Here is a 19,634-nt window from a genome sequence, read left to right on the forward strand (position 1 = left end):
CAAGGAAAATCATGGCCCCTGCAGCAGACACGGGGCCGCAGACCGCAGTTCCGTGCTGGTGTCACCTCCTGGTTACAAAGGTGGTCGAATCTGTGTCTAGAACTGGGAGCATGTGGCCCAATCAGCCCTCAAAGGGCTACAGCTGCATTCTGCCAGCCCGCTAATCCTGCATCTCTGTCTCCAGACAACCCTTTCCAGTGCCAGGGCCCGGAGCTTTCATTCTATCAGGACGTGGTCTCCCTGTACTTAGGGCTCATTTTTTTAACTTCCTCATATTTAAGCCTCAGTTGTTTATTGATCTTTCACTTTTGTTTTTAGTTTTTGACTTTTATATTGAAGTAGAGCTGATTTATAGCATTTCAGGTGTACAGTGAAATGATTCAGTTACACATACATGCGTATTTATTCTTTTTCAGATTCTTTTTTACTATAGGTTATTGCAAGATACTGAATATAGCTCCCTGCTATATAGTAGGTCCTCGTTTATCTATTTTGTATATAGTAGTGTGTATCTGTTAATCCCAAATTCTAAATTTATCCCTCCCCTCCCTTTCTCCTTTGGTAACTGTAAATTTGTTTCCTGTGTGAGTCTATTTTGGGTCTGTAAATAAGTTCATTTGTATCAGTTTTTTTAGCATTCACGTTTAAGTGATACCATATTGATACTTGTCTATCTCTGATTTATTACTTCACATAGTATGATAATCTCTAGGTCCATCTGTGTTGCTATAAATGGCATTATTTCATTCTTTTTTATGGCTGAGTAGTATTCCATTGTGTACATATACTGCATCTTATTGATCCAGTCGTCTGTCAGTGGACGTGCTGGTTGCTTCCATGTCTTGGCTATTGTAAATAGTGCTGCTGTGAACATTGGGGTGCGTGTGTCTTTTTGAATTAAAGTTTTCTCTGGATTTGAGTTTTGAATTAGAGTTTTTCTCTGGATTTCCAAGAGTGGGATTGCTGTGATCCCTCACTTCTAACTGTGCTGGGAGATCAGCACTGATTCAGGCATTCTTTGGTATCACAAAGTTTAGATGAGGCAAAATTCCAATGGACTAGCTACAGGAAGAGCAGCAGGGCTTTTGTTTGTTTGTTTTCTTTTCATGAAAGATGAGGATTTGAGGCAGATGGGCTAATTTAAGCTTTTTTCCTCTCACTTCTCAACAGAAGCCTAAGGTTCCTGTTTGAGAAGTTCTCCTCAAATACAGGTTGAATCCGTAGACTGTGGAGGGATGCCCCTGAGAGGCTGCCCCTTGCCCTTGGCAGTGTCAGGTGGCCCCGTGCGGGGCTCTGCCCTCCTCGGGTCTCACAGGTGGTCTTGTAGTCACACAGGTGTCCCCTGGAAAGCCTTGATGGGACACTGGGCATGAGACATGTCTTGAGTGAGAGAATCATGCAAACATCGAGCCTTTGGGATCTGCACAGTTTCGTAGCTCCCGTCTGCTGCTGCGTTTGCAGTCTCCTTTACGTGTCCGGAGCGGCGAGGCCGCTGCTGTTCTAGGAAAGGCTGCGCTGGGGATCCTTGGTGGTGGTTGTCCTTCCTTTGTTCTTTGGTTGGTCATATGATGGATTTGCTGGAGGTCCTTTTGCTTTATCTGTTTTCTGCAGAGTGTAGCTTACTTACCCTCGTGTAGTAAGACTCACCGATGTGTCCAGGCGTTTACCTGGAAGGAAGGGCAGCCCCCGATTCCCCCTCCAGAGGAACTCTGGCTGGAGTTGATGACAGACGACTGCAGGAACTGCACGTCGCTGAGTCTGGCGTCGTCAGCCTCTCCCTCAGCCAGTCCGACGGACACCCTGACGCTGCCTGCTTCCTTCCCGAGAAGGGGCGCTGGGAGGGCCCCGCGCACCCTGCTTAGCGCACGAGGGCCAGAGGAGTAGTGGTCTTCCCACGTCTGTGCCTGTCACCGCCGCCCTCCCTCTGCTCTCAGTGACGTCTGTGCTGCACACGTTCCCACGTGCTCAGGGTTGACCGGGGAATTCACAGCCATTGGGGGGATTGTATCTGTTTAGTTCAGTTTCACTCTGTGCATTTTGCTTGGCTCTGGGATCAGTTTGTCATTGCAAGAGGAGCAGAAGAGGAATGCCTTCCCAGCATTAACCAATTCTGTCATCATGGAAGATCGCAGACATACACACGGGAAGGGAGAATGTTGAAGCTGCCGTTTACCCGTCACCTGGTGCCGCAGTTACAACAGTTCTCCCACGTTGGCTTTTTCCTTCCTTTTTATTTTGGCCAAAGCATTTTAAGACACATCTCAGACATCGTGTCGTTTCATTCTTACAAACTCCATTGTCCTCTAAAAATACAGACATTTGTTTACACAACTGCAGAGGCATTATTATCACACCCGGCAGGGTTAGCAGTGCTCCTCGCGTAATCTGAAACCCGGTCCCTAGTCCGGTTTCCCTAACTGCCCCGTTGATTGTTACCTCTCAGGTCTGTCTAACCTGGGGCAGCCCCGCCCCCCAGCCTTTTCCCTTGCCATTTACTGGCTGCAGAAACAGGCAGTTGTCCTGTGGGCTGGCTCACATTTGGATGTTTCTCTGCTTATAACCAGGTTGTTCCTCCATCCCCCCCCCAGTTCCTTCCAGTAAAAATGAGTCCGTGAGGCGTGTTTGGCGAGGATGTTTCAGGTGGCATCATGCCAGGAGGTGCAGGTCTGGTGGTTCCTCCTTGGAGTTACGCTCATGTTGACCTGCAGGTTCAGGGGTTGACAGCCTGATCAGCCTGATCCCGGAGACGTTAGAAGTTCGTGATCAGCCTTTCGCTTGCTGTCTTCACCCATTTCTTACTGTGGTCTGAATCAGGCGTTTCATTAGGGTTGCACACTTACTCGCTGGATTGTTGCTTTTCATGGAAGATAGTCCATAGAGAAGGGTAGGATGGATGCATCAGTCTTTCCTTTTAATTCTGAGTTTCAAAGGTAAAAGTTGGAGTCTGTTTCTCTGCCTGTATGTTCCTCTCTTTCTTTCTCCACTCCTCCCCACCCCTTGTAATCATTGTGAACTCACGGGGTTTGGTATATTTAGTGCATTTCAAAGGATTGCACTCATTATTCTTTCTGATGCTCAGTTGTCCCATTTTTGGCCAATGGGAGTCTCTTCATAAACTGGCATCTGTGTTCCTTTGGCACGACTCTCTTGCGTTCTGGCATAACGAGATGTCCCCAGGCTCATTTTGTAAAGTGCTGCTCTGGCCTTGAAACCAGCCGTTCTGCAAGGATTCCTGTGCCATTTGGTGGAACAGGGTGCATACGGAAAGGGACCACTGCTGTCAGCTGTCATTGCTTCCTGGCCTTTTTGGTGACAGAGTTTAAAAAAAAAAAAAAGGACATGAATTTACACTGATATTTCTAAATCAAAAAATTTTTTTTGTAAATCAAATTTTATGTTATGCGATTTTTTCCCTCAACTTAGACTTTATATTTGTGTCTCATTTCTTTTACCTTGAATCTTGGTCCCTAACAATATTAACATAATGACTTACTTGATTATCTTAACTTATAAAAACACCAATGCTATTATACCTGACAAACTATTGAAAGAAGTTTGATTTCTCTGCAGCTTTGTTTGTCAATAGAATGTCCCTCTAAATATGTACAGTCAGTCTACTGTACTCAGAAGTCACTTGTGGATATGTAACCAACTTGAAAATTAAGGTTCATTTTCTTCATTTTGTTTTGAAAATTTAGAGATTGCTTTTCTCATTTATTTAGTTTTCCAAGTATATAAACACTGAGATGTTTCCAAAGTCAAAGCTACGTACCATGTTACATTCAGAGAAGTTTTACCTCATCCTTTTCTCCTTCCTCCCCCCTAGGTGACCATTTAAGTTCGTTCTGTATCATCCTTCTCCATGTTTACTTCTGTGCATCATTTAAGGAAATACCTAAATAGACGCACATGCCCCTCCTTTTTGCACAGGAGAGAGTGTCGTTTTCTGAGTCACCGCCCAAGCATGTGCTTTGTGTCGGTGCACACTGCTCTGCTCATCCCCTTCCCGCTGGCTGAGCAGGCTCTCATCATGAGGAAATGCCGCAGTCGGTGCAGCCTCTGCCGTGTGAATGGGCCTTGGGTTCCCTGCAGCTTTGCCGTAACAGATGCTGCCTCAATGAGTAAACTGGGATGTTGGTCGTCTCCTGTTTTTGCCAGTGAATCTCGGGATGGATCTCTAGATCAAAGGGTAGATGTGTATATAACTTTTCAGATACTGACGGGGTTTTTTTTGCTGAAATTTTGGTTATGCAGTTGAATTTCATTATCCTAACACTTTCACCTAGAAAATTTATTTTGCAATTTTAATGTTAAAGAAATCGGCTCAGTCCCTCATGTACCCTGCCTTTGTATGGAGCATGTTATTGAAAGTGTTATGATCTATTACTTTCATTAATTAATTAATTGAAGTATCACTTACTGAGTATAGAATACAGGACAAGAAAAGGTGGCTAAGGCGTCCTAAACCTCAGAAGATTTTAAATTGAATATTTTGGGATCTTCTATTTGATGTATATTTTGTCCCATGTTGGTCATCGAAAGTTGGGTGTTAAGGCCCTGGGAAATGCACCTGGACCTGCTGTAGCAGAGTGAAGCAGGATGTGTCTGCGGGGCGCAGGGACGTCATAAAGTCCTCTGTAGGTGCCTTCAACAGATGGTAATTGAACACCTCCGCTCTGCCAGAATGTAACAGTGAGCAGCACACAGAGTTCCTCCCTCCTGGCATTTATATTCTAGTACAGGAGACAGATCAGAAAGCAAGGAACAGCAAGAAAATTACGAGTTATCTATGCTTTGAAGGAATCGAATAAGAGATTGAGATAGAATCTCAGCCAGGGCTTCTGTATGTAGGGGAGAGGCAGCTGACACCGCCAGCCACGTATGAGGTGGGGGAAGGTGGGGGCCGGCCACGCAGGACCTTGGGTTTTAGGTTAAGGATTTGGATTTTAAGTACATCAGGAAACCTTAATTGAGGACAGTTAAGTAAGGGAGTGGCGTCTGATGCTGATACATCGCACGCTTATTCTCCACTGGATCGGAAGGCCGCTCAGTGTTATGCTTTAGCTCCAGAAGCAGCAACATCACCCCTTCTGAAGCTCCAAGTGCGGTGAGTTTTCCTGCCTGCTCCGTGACGCAGGGCGGCTGCTTCTCATGCTCACACGCAGGTCTTCTGAGGACTTCTTTTCTTTTTCAATGATATTCCATTGATGTTGCTCGGATAATTACAGTGAGTGGTTGTAGTTGGATTATGTACTTGGGCTGTGAACGGAGCGTGATGTCTACAAATTCTCTTCTTCAGACCTGCAACTCCAAGAGACACATCTGTCTGGAAGATAAGAGCTCCTTCCTCAAGACCAGAAAAGGTCTGTTACTGCTGTCATGTTTATATGAAATCAATTATGGAATCAGTTGCAACTTTCTGGACAAAAAAATCCCTTTTCAATATTTGTGTTTACATTTCTGTTACAGGCGGCTGGAGTGATACCTGTGTGGGGAGCCTTCACAAGGAAGGACTGGCGTACCTGGACCCGAGGAGCTGGCTTCCTGCGAGGGCTCCTGTCTGATGCGCAGGAGGCAGAATGTCACAGTGACTCTGCGAGGGGAGGCCCCAGGGGACCGAGAGCAGCACGCAGTGTCTCACCCTCTGCCACGAGGGGCGCTGTGCAGTCCTTTTCCTACAAGTGAGAAGTACCAGGCTGTTCTCCAAGAGGAAGAGTCCGGGGGCTTAGAAACGCAGAGGCTTGCACCTTGGGAGCCCCTTGGAATGTTGACAACTCAGGATCTAAAAGAAAGTGCTGTGTCAATGAGTTACAGAGTTCATGTGGACGTAAATGTCACTTTATAACCAATAACAGTACTGAGTGAGGAACACTATGCAGGAAGAAACCTTCCGTAGGAAGGCAGGCAGGGTGAAGCTGAGGCTGACCTTAAACCTACCGAGCAGAGCGAGCCTGGGATAAGCGCCAACATGGCCGAGTGAGAGACTCTGCACAGTAGCAGTCCTGTAGCTAGAGCAGTTGTAAGGAAGTTTTCCCCTCTAAATCACGATACCAAATAGGAAAAATGATCTACAAGTGCCCCATGTGTAGGGAATTCTTCTCTGAGAGAGCAGATCTTTTTATGCATCAGAAAGTCCACACTGCTGAGAAGCCCCACAAATGCGACAAGTGTGATAAGGGCTTCTTTCACATATCAGAGCTCCACATTCACTGGAGGGACCACACAGGAGAGAAGGTCTATAAGTGTGACGACTGCGGTAAGGATTTTAGTACTACAACGAAACTTAACAGACATAAGAAAATCCACACGGTGGAGAAGCCCTATAAATGTTACGAGTGTGGCAAAGCCTTCAATTGGAGCTCACATCTTCAAATTCACATGAGAGTTCATACAGGTGAGAAACCCTATGTCTGTAGTGAGTGCGGAAGAGGCTTTAGCAATAGTTCAAACCTTTGCATGCATCAGAGAGTCCACACCGGAGAGAAGCCCTTTAAATGTGAAGAGTGTGGGAAGGCCTTCAGGCACACTTCCAGCCTCTGCATGCATCAAAGGGTGCACACAGGAGAGAAGCCCTACAAGTGTTACGAGTGTGGGAAGGCCTTCAGCCAGAGCTCGAGCCTCTGCATCCACCAGAGGGTGCACACCGGCGAGAAGCCCTACAGGTGCTGTGGGTGTGGGAAGGCCTTCAGCCAGAGCTCCAGCCTCTGCATCCACCAGAGGGTGCATACCGGCGAGAAGCCTTTTAAATGTGATGAGTGTGGGAAGGCCTTCAGTCAGAGCACCAGCCTCTGCATCCACCAGAGAGTGCACACAAAGGAGAGAAACCATCTCAAAATATCAGTTATATAAAGTGTTTCGCTAAGAGTTAAAAATCTTAAAACCCATAAGTGCCACTAGGAAGGAAACCCTGTAAATACCTACATTGACCCAAGAAATCTTTACAGCAAGCCCCAGCAGAACACTGTTTTCGAGGAGGCATGTGTGAGCTTGATTTTGGGGATTCAGGCCAAGTGTGTTCCGCAGCTTGACTTTGAAGCTGGGGTCCCTCCGAGCACCTGCCCAGGACAGGCTGTGAGGCCCCAGGTGTGGACGTGCGTTTCCTGGGGTTCTGGCACGATGCTCCAGTAGCTGAAATACTACCCGGGAACCTGTGATCACTGCCCAGCCTCCTGGGTCACCTACGCTTTCCCTAACAGTTGCCCCAGGTACACCCCCCACCCCCGTTTCGGGAGCTCAAGACCTTCCTTCTCTTGCCTCGAGCATACTGGTGAACGCGTTTGGGAACGGCCAGCTCCCACTGAGTAGTGTCCTGGTATTTCTGAGGTTAACACTTGATCCAGCCTCTACATGTCTGTCCATATATCCCATTATTTCTGAACTCACATTACCTGTGTGTTCTCAAAACACCCATAGATACCCACCCCTTCCTAGATGGCATTAAATTCCATTTTAGATTTCAGGCGACTCATAATTTCCATTCACTTTGCCTGTCAGAGAAATTGGCAGACATACATGCCCTTGAACCTTCCTTGAACTCTTTTCTTAATTTTGTGAATTCTGCTAATCACTGTGTCTCTGTTTAGTCAGACTTAATTTTCTAGTGGCTACATCACATATTTTTAACTTGAATTTTTTTTTTTTTTTTTTTTTGGAAATAGCTGAATGTAAATAGGGAGGAAGAAGCAAGCAAAGTTAGAACTTTTCTCCATCCAGAATCGCCCTCCTGGGCTCCTCTGGCGACGCGCGGGGCTCCTCCCCAGCTCGGGGAGGCCGTGGGAGGCAGGAGGCGTCGCTAACTAGTCTCTGTTTCTGTAATTTTGGGCGATGAGGTGTCGGAGTCCTCGACACCCCTTCACTGAGGAGGGTGTACCAGTTCCCGTTCAGGCGTGAGTGTTTCTGTTAGTCTCTCCTTTTCTTCATCCATTCAACACGTAGTGACGGAACGCCGCCTGCGTGCCGGGCGCTGCGCTGGGTGCTGGGAGCAGCGCGGAGGAAGACAGACAAGGGCCCTCCTCTCGTGGAGCTGCTTCTGCTGGAGGAGACGGATGATGAGCGAACAATAACGTAGTCTGAGATAGTGATTAAGTGCTATGAGGAACATAAACTAGGGTGACGACTTAGCGCGGTGGGGGGTGGGGGCGGGGGGCGTTAGTAGCGGTCCGGGAGGCCTTCCGGGGGCGGCGGGCGCGGGCGCTGCGGGGCCGGGCGGGGGCGGCCCTGCCCGCGGGCGCGGAGCGGGAGTTCCGGCGGCCAGCCGAGCGTAGTGAGCAGTGGGGAGGGGGCGAGGTACTGAGCGGCTCAGTATCCTGACATTTTTAGGCCTTTTTTTTTCCGGCTAGATTGATGTTAAAAGCTCATGTGGAGGAACTCAAGGAATGTTTAGAAGACCAAAAGTCCCCAATGACAAGAACAAAAAGCAACTAATTTTTAACTTTGTTTCTCTTCTCATTCCTGTTTTCATTGATTTCCCACATGTAGTCCTTCTGCTCAGGAAGTCTTTGGGGAAAATTAAGGCTCTTTGAGGCTCTAAAGTGGGTGATCACGTTAGCAGTGTCTGTCCACTGTCTGAGAGGTTGGAAAATGAACTACCCAAAATAGTCATCGAAGTACTAAAACGAAGTGTGATTTTTCTCTTCATATTTGAATTGATTTTTTCTGTTGGACTGGAAGGGGTTTTTCTATAACTAAAACCTCAACGCATAAAGGGGGTTAAAAGGAGCACGTAACTTAGTGGGTGAGCCGCGAACTAGAGATGGGGTCTGGGGGTGCGTTTGTTACTGTCTGAGGTTTAACCCAGACGTCTCAGCACACCTTTGGGGAGTCACTGCTCATGCGGCTCCTCCTTTTTGCAAAGAGAGGGCTGGCTTAGTTATTGGATAAAGCCCCTTCCAGGCCTGAATCCTCGACTATGATGTACTGTGGTGTCTTAACACTCTTTCATGTCACAGCAGCGTGGAGCTTTAGAGAAAAGCCTAGACTTTTAGTTGATAGAGAGCCAGCTGAAATATCACTGATAGACTTTTAGTTTTAGGAAAAGTTGGTTTGATTTCTAGCTTTGTTACTATTAGGTATGTGAGCTTGGGCAAATCGCTTGATCTCTGAGTCTAGTTTTCTCACGTACACAATGAGGACATTAGGCTAAATGATTTCCGAGTTTCCAGCTAGTCCTAGAGTTCTATATTTCTACATAGTTGAATTATTTTATCATGCTGTTGCTGGGGAATATGACTAACACTTTTGAAGCTACTAATTTTATGTCGAGCTTTAAAGTCCATAATTGTTATCTTCAGAAAATATTATTTGACCTACAGTATGTCCAAATCAATTTAATAAAATCACTTTATAACAGGGTTCTGTGCTTGACATACAGTTGTGTGCATTTGGTGGTCATTGTGTGTGTGGGGGGTTGGCTTGCACTTTAACATGTCTGGGGCAACCATATAATAGAGTTTGGGGGGTGGGGAGCTGTTAATGCTTATAAATGAGGCCAACGGACCCAAAGTGGGGAGGCCCGGCACCCGTAGCTGAAGCAGGGGTTGCCCGCGGCCCCCGCAGCGGTCCTGACTGTGGGCCAGGTGTCCGCCTGCTTCTAGTGCCCGGTCTGCATTCCACCACTGACGCAGAAGCCGTCCAAACGGCCCTGTTGATGTGAGTGGGGTGGGAAGAGAGGTCACATGTGGGCCCAAGGTCACCCCTGGGTCACGCCTGTGCCTGCTAAGATTTTAGGGTGTGAGAGAGGTCAAGACTGGCGTCACAGTTTCTAAGGGGAGCCTGAGCAGATGGCGAACTGTGTCTTCCAGGTCTCTTACCTGAAGGAGGCGCTCTTTCACATCAGCCCAGTAGCACGCGGCGGCTGCTGTAGAGACGTGACGCCCAGGCCCGTTGCGGGCCACCTGGGGGAGGCCGTAGGGGAGTCTGGTGGTGTGCGAGCTTGGTCAGGATGCCTTCCAAGGGGCCTTCCAATTCTTGGTTCTGTTATCCTAAATTTTTAAAAAATTATTAAGCAGTTTTTTTCTGTACAACCTGCTGTTATCCTCAGGAATTTGGGGGAAAAAATAGGTGAAAGCAAATATCAGAAGCAGATGGAAAAAGCACACAATATAAAATCAAACCCCTAAGAAGAGATGAGAAAGGCCGATGCCAAGTGTAAGTCGCACTGCTGAGTCAGGACACGTGGACTGGGATAAAGGGGGAGGGGGAGATGTGAGTGCAAGTCGCACTGCCGAGTCAGGACACGTGGACTGGGATGGGGGGGAGACATGAGTGTAAGTCGCACTGCCGAGTCAGGACACGTGGACTGGGGTAAGGAGGGGGAAATGTGAAGGTGACTCGGCCCTTCCTCTGCGACCTTACGCAGTTTCTTAACTTCTCTAAGCCTCAGGTTTCTCATCTGTGGAATGGTTTTGAAAATACCCAACTCATGTGGTATTTGAGAGAACTAAACACGTATTAAGTGCCTAGCCTTCAGTAACCTTAGTGATGCAGCAGAAAAATTGTCGCTGCTCCCAGTTGCCTATTCAGATGAGTCATGTGGGGTGGGGCCTGGAGAGGGCTGGATTGCTCCCCATGATAAGAAAGCAAAGAGCTTGAGTCTTCCAGGATAGTCTAAGACAGAAAATACAGAGTCGAATTGGAAAGGGGGTCAAAGAGAAGGACCCAGCGGAGTGGGGTGGTGTAGGGTTGCCTGCTTTCCCTTATGAACCCTGGTGACCACAGCGGCCCTCCCTGAAGTCTGGAGATGCTGGTCTGAGTGGGCTTCTTATGGAAACCGGTGGAAGGGCCAGGTACTGGGTCCAAGCTGAAGTGGGGCAGAACCTGAGTGTCACACGTAAACAAACGCTGGGGCCAGAAGAGGGTGGCCGCAAGACACACGCTGCGAAGAAGGCACAGAGATCTTTGGGAGAGCTTGCAGCCTCTGTGGGCCTCGGCCACCCAAACCCTGCGGGGCAGGGAGGCCCCCTCCGTTCCCACTGCTGGTGTGCGTAAGGTGGGGTGACTCTGAGGTCACAGAGAGGGACCCGGGAACATTTTTATCATCATCATGTTATATTTAGGCACACAAGCAAATGCGGAGATTCCAAGGCCTTGTGTGTGTGCCACGCGTCAGCGGGAACTCAGATCTCAGTGGAAGGTGACTGTTAAACCAAAGCGCTTTTAAAGTTGGGATGCACCCATATGCAAATAAAATACATTTTTAGAGTAAAATAATAGCATGGGTGGGTTGCAGGTGAATTTATACATTTTATAGACTGTTTTGTGTGTACCTTGCCGGTAACTTCCTCAGTCCTGCTTCTGAAGATAGGCTCACTCAGAGACTTTCCCCTTCTCCTCTGTAAGGCTGGCCTGGCCCAGGTCTTCTCTGCGTCACGAATTAAGGTGGGAGTGTCGTGTTTGGAGAGTTTTTAAACCTGGGATCTGTAGGCGGGCTTCAAAGAGGTCCAAAACCTTCTTAAATTGCATGCAGAGTTTTGTGGATGTGTGTATATGCATTCTTCTAGGAAGGCGGGCTTCACTTGTGACTGTAACAGATAAGGAGCGCTGACGGTGGGGGGGGAACCATCTGATTGAGCCACACAGTTCTTCATTGTGCCAGGACCTTGGGCCCTGGGGCACCTGCGAGGTCAGAACCGGGGTGGGTCCTGGGAACGAACAGAAAGCGATGGTGTAATGAGGAAGAAAAGTAACACCGTGCTGTGTTGTGAGGAAAGAAAAGGACGTTGGCATAAAACGAAAGCTCTGTACGCACGCGGTGTTAACGCAAAGCTGCGTTGCGGTGTAACATCATGTGCTCAAGAGAAGAGTCCTGTGAACAACATGTGAGCGTTTGTGTAGGTGAGAACAGCTGGGCCGTCCGGAGGGCCCGGCCGGAAGTGGGAAGAGCTGGCTCCTGAGGGGAAGACCCTGGAGCCGCAACCCGGTCTGCCTCTTGGTTGCAGGGGAGGCAATTCCTGCTGTAACATTGCAGCGAGGCCCCCAGCGCTGGTGTGGGTTGTATTTAGATTCTCAAATAAACCTGTTCGTATGGCCTGGTGTGGTGTTTTTCTGTGTCCCACTTCTCCTGCCTGGAGTACAAAATTGAGGAAATAGTGCCTTTTTAACAATTAAATCAATCACCTTGAGCCTTCACCCTGTCTGTCCCCCCAAATGCCCTGTTCACCCCGGCGCTCCTCTCCCCCTGCACGCCCCGCTCCTCCCTCTCTGGGGAAAGCTCAGGCCCCGCAGGGGCTTAGTCGAGAAGGCAAGTCCTGCCTCTAACACCCCGTGGAGAAGGAGCAGGAGGTTTTGGCTGGTATCCCAGCAGGCCATGTTTCCCGTGTCACTGTTGACAACACGTAGTGTTGGAGAGGCCTGAATTCTCTGCGTGTTGCACACCAAGACAGCTCACTCAATCCAGTGACCATCAGGAGAAGAAATGAACAACAAGGAAATGCAAAATAAGATGGCAGGAGTACCTTTAAACATAGCATTCACCATACTAAATGTGAACGGGTTAAATTCTGCTGTGTGTACATTTCAAGTTGAACGGTCAAGTTCACCACCAATGTGTTGATTACAGGAGGCCACCTAAGACAAAGAGGTGACCAAAGGTTGAAACTAAGGGAGTGGAAAGACACCCCAGGAAAATGCCTGCAGAAAGGAAGCCAGTCCTGATAGGATGCACGGTGAAAAGCGTCCGTTTATGGAAGGAGCAGTTTGTCAAGACAAATAGTTCTGTACCTTTATTCGGCTCAAAACACAGCTCTGAATGATACAGTTTATGTTGCTAGAAGTACAATGAGTAATTCATTCCCGACTGCAGCAGGATGTGTGAATCCTCCTGTCTTAGAATCTGCAAATCAACGATGCAGAGAAAGATGGAACTGTTCAGCCAGCAACCTTAACAAACCTGATCTATCAGCCGCCCGTGAACTTTGTGCCAAAAACCCCTCTTGGAACGTTTATAAGAACTGACCGCATTTTATGCCAGAAAGAAACTCTCACCAGATTCCAAAACGTAGGAATCTCACAGGCCACACGTTCTCTGCCTGTAACAATAAAAATCAAAGTTGCTGAGAAGGAGCCAAAGATCCTATCGACTTGAAAATTAAAAAACCAAAAAAACCTCAAAAAAAAAAAAAACAACCAAGCAAAATAGAATATCTCCTTCCCCTCCAAGTTGACTTTAAAGAGGAAATGAAGACAAGCACAGACAGTTCACAGACGAGTGAATGGCAGGGATGGCATCACATGACATACCTCGCTGGATGGAACCAAAGTGCGTAAAAGGCTTTATAGCCTTAAATTGATGTATTAGGTAAATATTAAAGCTGAACCAAGCCGTTGAATTTACAAGCTGAGGGCCTTCATTGAGCTCAGGCGTTCTGTTCCTCTCAGCTGTCACTGTGCTGAGTCATTTTGAAAAATAAGGACAACATATAATGCGCCGCACCCCCCCCCCCGCCGCCACCAACCCAGCTCAGGCAGTCAGTGCAGGCAGAGGAGGGACCACCGGGGTCCTGAGGGGCCACCCTTAGGTTTGCCAGATGAAATGCAGAATGTCCAGATACATTTGAATCTCACGTATTTGACCTACTGACACAAAAAATGATTCATTGTTTACCCACTGCTAATCCGAAGTTCACACCTGACCAGCTGCCCTGCATTTTCATTCACCAAACCTGGCACCCGTGGCTGAGGGAAGGCTGGGGAGGGGCTCCCGTGTTCAGGAAAGGGGTGTCGTAGGAGAGTGCAGGAGACCCTGGGCAGCTGTCGTGGGGTGGGGAGACCTTTCTGATTTCTACAGTCAAGAGAGGCTGCACGCCCCTAGTGCATGCTCCGGGTTCACGAGGACAAATCAGATCCAGGACTCCTGGGCACCTCGGCATCTGGACACCTGGATCTTGGGGGAAGGCTCCGTGGGGCCTGGGAACTGAAGTTAGGGCCACCTTGGGCCAGGCAGTCCTCCTTCCCCAGGGTCAACACACAGACCTGGGCCGACTCTTGGCCAGGCATCCACGCCAAGGTCGGCTCTTGTCCAGGGGCTGCCCGGAGGTGATGGGACGCAATGAGGGTGGCAGGCTCCCAGCACGTTCTGGGGTCTTCAGGAGTCTCTAAGTTGTAGCGTTCTGGAATAATTGGAAGCTGAAAGAGATGGAAATCCTAAGAGGGAGATACTAGACTTTATCTGCCCATGGATGCTCAGTTGATACAGCTCACACCTTAGGGTTTGGTCATTTACCACAAAACACTGACCGTCTCGGATGTGCTCAGGCTGCGTAAGTGAGAAGAGTCAGTGGGGCCTGAGGCTGGTGGTACCCGAACACTGCAGAGGTGGACGTGTGGTGATGGGGACCCAGGCTTCTGGACGCAGAGTCCTTCCACCGTGTCCAGCTGTGACCTTGAGCAGGTTTATCCCTCTCCGAGCCTCAGTCTCTTCATCTGTAAAACAACAAAGGAATGAGCGTAGGGACCTCACAGGATGGTCGCCAGGCTGAAACGAGCTTTAATGTGTGCAGTGCTCCGCTCGGCACCCAGCACAGCATGGGTGTCCCCATGTCTTAGATGTTGTGACTGCCAGATAGCCCCTCCAGTCCCGCCCCGCCCTAGGAAGGGGCAGCGACTGCCAGATAGCCCCTCCAGTCCCGCCCCGCCCTAGGAAGGGGCAGCGGTCCCCAGTGCTGTTCGGATCTTGCAGAAAGGACTGGCCCAGACAGTGCAGGGCATGGCGCCCTCAGTTGGGCCTGGAAGCGAGGGTGGTGGCTGTGCGGTTTGGCAGAAACCAGAGGCACCCAGCGAAGGGAGCTCCAGCCCGCCTGGTCCTGGGGCTTGTGGACTCAGACTGGAACTGCACCAGCTCTCCTGGGCCCCCAGGTTGCAGACAGCAGGTCGTGGGACTGCTTGGCCTCCGTGATGACCGGAGCCTCTCCTCCCTGCAGTGAGTCTCTTTCTCTGCATGTCTCTAATCCGTTGGTTCTGGTTCTCTGGAGAGCCTTCACGGTTGCAGCCCTCAATATGTTTGGGGCTTGGGGCCGGGATACAAATGGAGACCCACATCCCATGTGTTTGCACCTTTGAAAGTTATGAATCAAGCTAACAAAGTGTCCAGTAAAACATGTTCTAGTCTCCTACAGGAAGGCCGCTTGGCTTGAGAGTGACTCTTGAGAGTTCCATGCTGGTCACGGTGGTCCAGGAGGGTGGACACCCCAGTCCAAGTCCTGCCACCGCCCCACCCCGCAGCTGCCCTTTGTGGGTCCTTGGGCCGGGTCATCACCAGCTGCCCCCCTGCTCGTTGGGGGTGGTGCACGGGGAGAAAGGGTCACACTGTGCCGTTTGGGGAGGAACGGCGGTTTGGGGCAGGGTGTAGAGGCGGAGATCCAGGTCAGCACATCCCCGTGGCCCCTCAGAGGGTCTGAGAGGGGCCCTCTAAAGCGTGGACCTCCTGACCAGATCCCAGGGCAATCCAGACCAACCACGCGCCTTCAGAGATCTAGTTAGGGCCAGTATGAGGCAAGGCCTGGCCCAGTGAAATTTCTGCCCCATGTGAACAAACAAAACTAAAGTTGATAGAATCATCGTTCAAAGGAAAGAAACAGAAAGAAGAGCCCGTGACCTCCGTCTTCCACCACAAGTCCAGGGCACCCGCTAGTCAGCCGCCTGTGATTTCCCCTGTGCCCTGACCTCACTTTGGCCAAGCCGTTTGCCCTCCTCAGACCAAGCGGCAGGAAGACGTGTGGATCATTCTTGCCAGTGGGAAGCCTTTCCATCTCGACGGAAGTGCTAACCTAGACCCTCAAGAGGTCCTGGGCCGCGGGATGCGGGGAGTGCAGACAGTCGCCAGCCTCATGTGCCCAGCGCCGGACATCCCGGGAGGCGGGCGAGGCCCCTGTCGTCAGGGGCCCACAGCGAAACGGCTCGCGGTCCTCGTCAGCCCAAGCCTCAGCCGGCGTCTCTCCTGTCTTCTCTCCCTCACCCTCGCAGAGAACACGCACAGGATAACGTCCAAGCGCCCAGAGCCCTCCGGCCCCTCTGACACCTCACCTCTGAGCACTGACACAGGTTTAACGTGCAGACTGATTAACCGCTCGGAAAATCCCCGCGCGTATGGAATAATCAGAGAGATGTGTTGCTTTGGAATTAATTATATTTCATTTGCCTTCATGATTTAGTTTTGAATAATACAATCAAATGAGCTGACATTCCTTGCGCAAACGCGAGCTAGGCAGGTGTTTGGGAAAGAGCCAACCGTTTGGTGGAAAAAGGCAGGCCTGGGCTTCATTTTTTATTAGCGTTAACACACCTGTCTCGCTGGCTGTCTCTGAGGTATCACTGCCCTTCAGCGCTGTTAGTTACGAAGTGATCACCAGGATAAATCTAGCTACCTTTTGGCAGCCTGCGTACAAAGTTCTTGCAATATTATTGAATAGGTTCCCTCACGATGGACATTTCACCCCCCTTGGCTCATTTATTTTGTAAACTCAAAGTTTGTACCTCTGAATCTCCCTCCCTTGTTTCTAGAGTTGACACATTTTGGAACAAAACTAAATAAAACAAAACCACCTACACACATTTTATTGGCATTGCCGAGCCAAATGCTGAAGTTATTTTACACAAGGAAGTAAGAGCTGCTGAGAATTAAAAACCTGACAGTTCTGTGTTGCGTGACTAGAGAGGCTGAAAATTAAGTCCTTGGTTACTTTGGGTCCAGCAAGTTAAAACGGAGTCATTTCGCTTGGGGAAATGAAGCAGTGATGTGGCTTGAAATGCGCGGATAGCCCCCTCTAGTGGTCAAAGGGGGCAGGTCAGGGGCTATAATCTGGGTTCTTTGTAATTATCCATCTGGGTCCCCAATTTCCATACAATTTTCTGAACATTTTTTCCCACGTTGGATGGAGGGGACGCAAAACTGCCATTCTCTACTTGTTCTCTGAATTACTTTTAAAAGATATTTTTTTTTGTCCATAAAACATCTTTCTGGCGCACCCCAAATGCTGTGAAAGCAGCCACTATGAAATGTTGTAAAACTTCAGTTTAACCGGTTCTTGCTCCCATCTATGCTGTTCTTATCTGATTTAAACGGTGAGCCTCATGCCTTCACTCCGTTTACTTTGTTTCATGTATTTAAGTTCTTTGTTAATTCTTTCTAAGAACTATTAACTATAACTAGGCTGGTCGTTCAATCACTTAAAACAAAAAATTAGTAATGCTGAGACTCGGTGTTTTCGTTTGTGCAAGAGATAGTATTGTATAAAAAAACGGAAGCATGATGTGCTTTCATCAGGCAATTCCTCTGGAATAGGATCAAGTGAAAAATTGATGGTCTAGCGTATCCATCATTAAGTTACAAACCACTACTTCATTTGTGCTGTGGATTGAAAAAATAGATTTCCTTTCAAGGACTCAGACCATTGCATGTAAATCATACAACAAATGACAATGGTTTGTTGTTGTTGTTGTTTTAAAAACTGCTTAGTGAAGCGTGCCAAGAATTGTCTCCGATCAGACAGCCTATTGAGAAAGCAATTCTTTTGGCTCTAAAAATCTCCAGCACGTGTGTCAGTAGATTAATGTTATCTCCACTTCTCCTTTCTGGTGAGGCTCAGCAGTGACCACTATCTGACCAAAGAAAGTTCTGCTGAAAATGTTAAGAATGCTGAAAAGATGGGGAGATGGCCCAGCAGCACAGGAGAGCAGATTTTAGAGACCAGAAAAGCTTATGAGCTCATGGGGGGTTAAAAAATACCCCTTGTCCTCTGCCTCCTTTTCCTCCCCTCCGGGCAATGATGTGTGGAGCTTACAAAGCACCTTTATAGTTTAGACGTTGGCCCTTCTATCCTAACATGCTGATCATTGTAATGGTCACAGTGATTCAAAGGGAAAAAGATATTCCATTTCCATTTTATGCACGAGACACTGGAAAGAGCGTTCTGTGACTTGCAAAAATGAGGGGGCAAAGCTAACCAAAACACCAGGTATCCTGGAATTACCGTATGATCCAGCAATCCCACTTCTGGGTACACACCCGGAAGATTTGAAAGTAGGGACCCCAGCAAACGTTCATACGCTCATGTCCACGGCGGCACTGCTCGCGATAGCCGGAAGGTGGAACCGACCCTTATCCACTGACAGGTGAACCAGTAGGCGAAATGGGGTCTGTCCGCACTATGGGGTATTAGTCAGCCTTAGAAAGGGAGGAGGTCCTGGCACACGCTACCACGTGCTTGAACTTGGAGGACACCACGCTGAGTGTCATACACGCGCTATAGGAGTCCACCTATATGAGGCCCCTGAAGTGGTCTGCTTCAGGGACAGGAAGTGGGAGCGTGGTTGCCGGGGCTGGGGAGTTCGTGTTGAATGGGGACAAGGTTTGTTTGGGGGATGATGAAAAAGTCCAGGGGATGGATGGTGGGGCTGGCTGCACAACCATGTGAATATACCTCATGCCACTGAACTGTACACTTAAAAAAAAGGCTAAAATGGTAAACATGTCCATTTCACCACGGTGAAAAAAGTGACAAGAAGAAGGAAAGAGGCTTCTTGGAGGAATATTTAGGATGTAGAGTCCAAAAAAAAAAATCGCACTGGGCGTGTATTCTGAAGGCACATGTCCTGGCTTTGATCCTGGTCCCCTGTTTCTTAGCTGTGAGTTTTGAGCCAGGTGCTTGACCTCCCTGTGCCTCCAACTCTTCATCTGTAAAATGGGAATAAGATTGTACCTGCTGCCTGTGGCTCTTGTAAAGCTGAAAGAAGAACACAAGACCTTGCCCAGAGGGAGCTGCAGCCGAGACTGGCCGCCATTACTCTCCTGGCCAAGGACTCGCTTCTAGTCAGTAACAGCGCCTCATGCGAAAGGCGTGTCTGTCTGGCTCCAGGGCCAGTCCCCATCAGGGTGTGCACGGCGCACATCATTTGTTGGATTGAACTGAAAGCAAAGTGCTCCTGCCTTTGGAAGGAAATCATTGCAGTTTAAAGATGATCAGAAAATGCATTTAAGGAACTTAAAGGTGTCACAACATTGTCGATACTCTTCTTATAAGTGAAATTAAAGGAAAGATACATGTGATTTTCAAATAAAATAAAATAAAAGTGCACTTAAAGAAAACACGGCCACCGCGTATCCTGAACCTCAAACCGGTGCTCTGACAGTTAGGGAGTTACCTCCTTCCTCTGGACCAGCAGCTGAGCCGCCCGTGAGCTCAAGCAGGTGAACTTCCACTGAGCGTCTGCCTAAGTGAAAGGCACCTTGTTAACGGCTGAAAATACAGAGGATGGTATCAGATGTGCTCCTTACTACACGTGTTTAGCCTAGTAGGAGAGAAAAACTTCCAAACAAATAATTACAGTACAGAGTTGTAGATTACCTGCAGAAGTATGTTCAAGGTACAGTGTTAGTGCAGAGGTGGGCGTGAATGACCCCATCTAGGGCCATGGAGCCAGCAGAGGGTTACCTATGGGAGGGTTTTAAGGGATGTAGAGGAGTTTGCTTGACAGGCAGAATGAGAAAGTACCCTCCAAGCAGAGATGGTAGACACCAGTTGTTCTCAAAACTCAGCGTGCTTCAGAATTACCTGGAGGGCTCATGGAAACAAATCACTGAGCCTCACCCTGACTCTCTGATTCACTGGGTGTGGGTGGTGCCTGAGAATTTTTGTCTCTGT

The 19,634-nt window shown here is 48.7% G+C and overlaps 1 protein-coding gene across 7 annotated transcripts in view; it reads left to right on the top strand.

The window, feature by feature from the left end:
- Window positions 1-7,809, top strand: part of ZNF664 (zinc finger protein 664) — a 39,042-nt gene extending 31,233 nt beyond the window's left edge. For all 7 annotated transcript variants that reach the window (XM_072953398.1, XM_072953400.1, XM_072953397.1 and 4 more), the window contains 2 exons: window positions 5,300-5,363; window positions 5,470-7,809. In XM_072953398.1, coding sequence (XP_072809499.1) covers window positions 6,064-6,849 — 786 coding nt within the window. In that variant the 5' untranslated portion in view covers window positions 5,300-5,363; window positions 5,470-6,063 and the 3' untranslated portion in view covers window positions 6,850-7,809. The remainder of the gene's footprint in view (window positions 1-5,299; window positions 5,364-5,469) is intronic.
- Window positions 7,810-19,634: the final 11,825 nt, after the last annotated feature.

This window comes from Vicugna pacos, chromosome 32 (assembly GCF_048564905.1).
Source record: "Vicugna pacos chromosome 32, VicPac4, whole genome shotgun sequence".
Lineage (NCBI taxonomy): Eukaryota > Metazoa > Chordata > Mammalia > Artiodactyla > Camelidae > Vicugna > Vicugna pacos.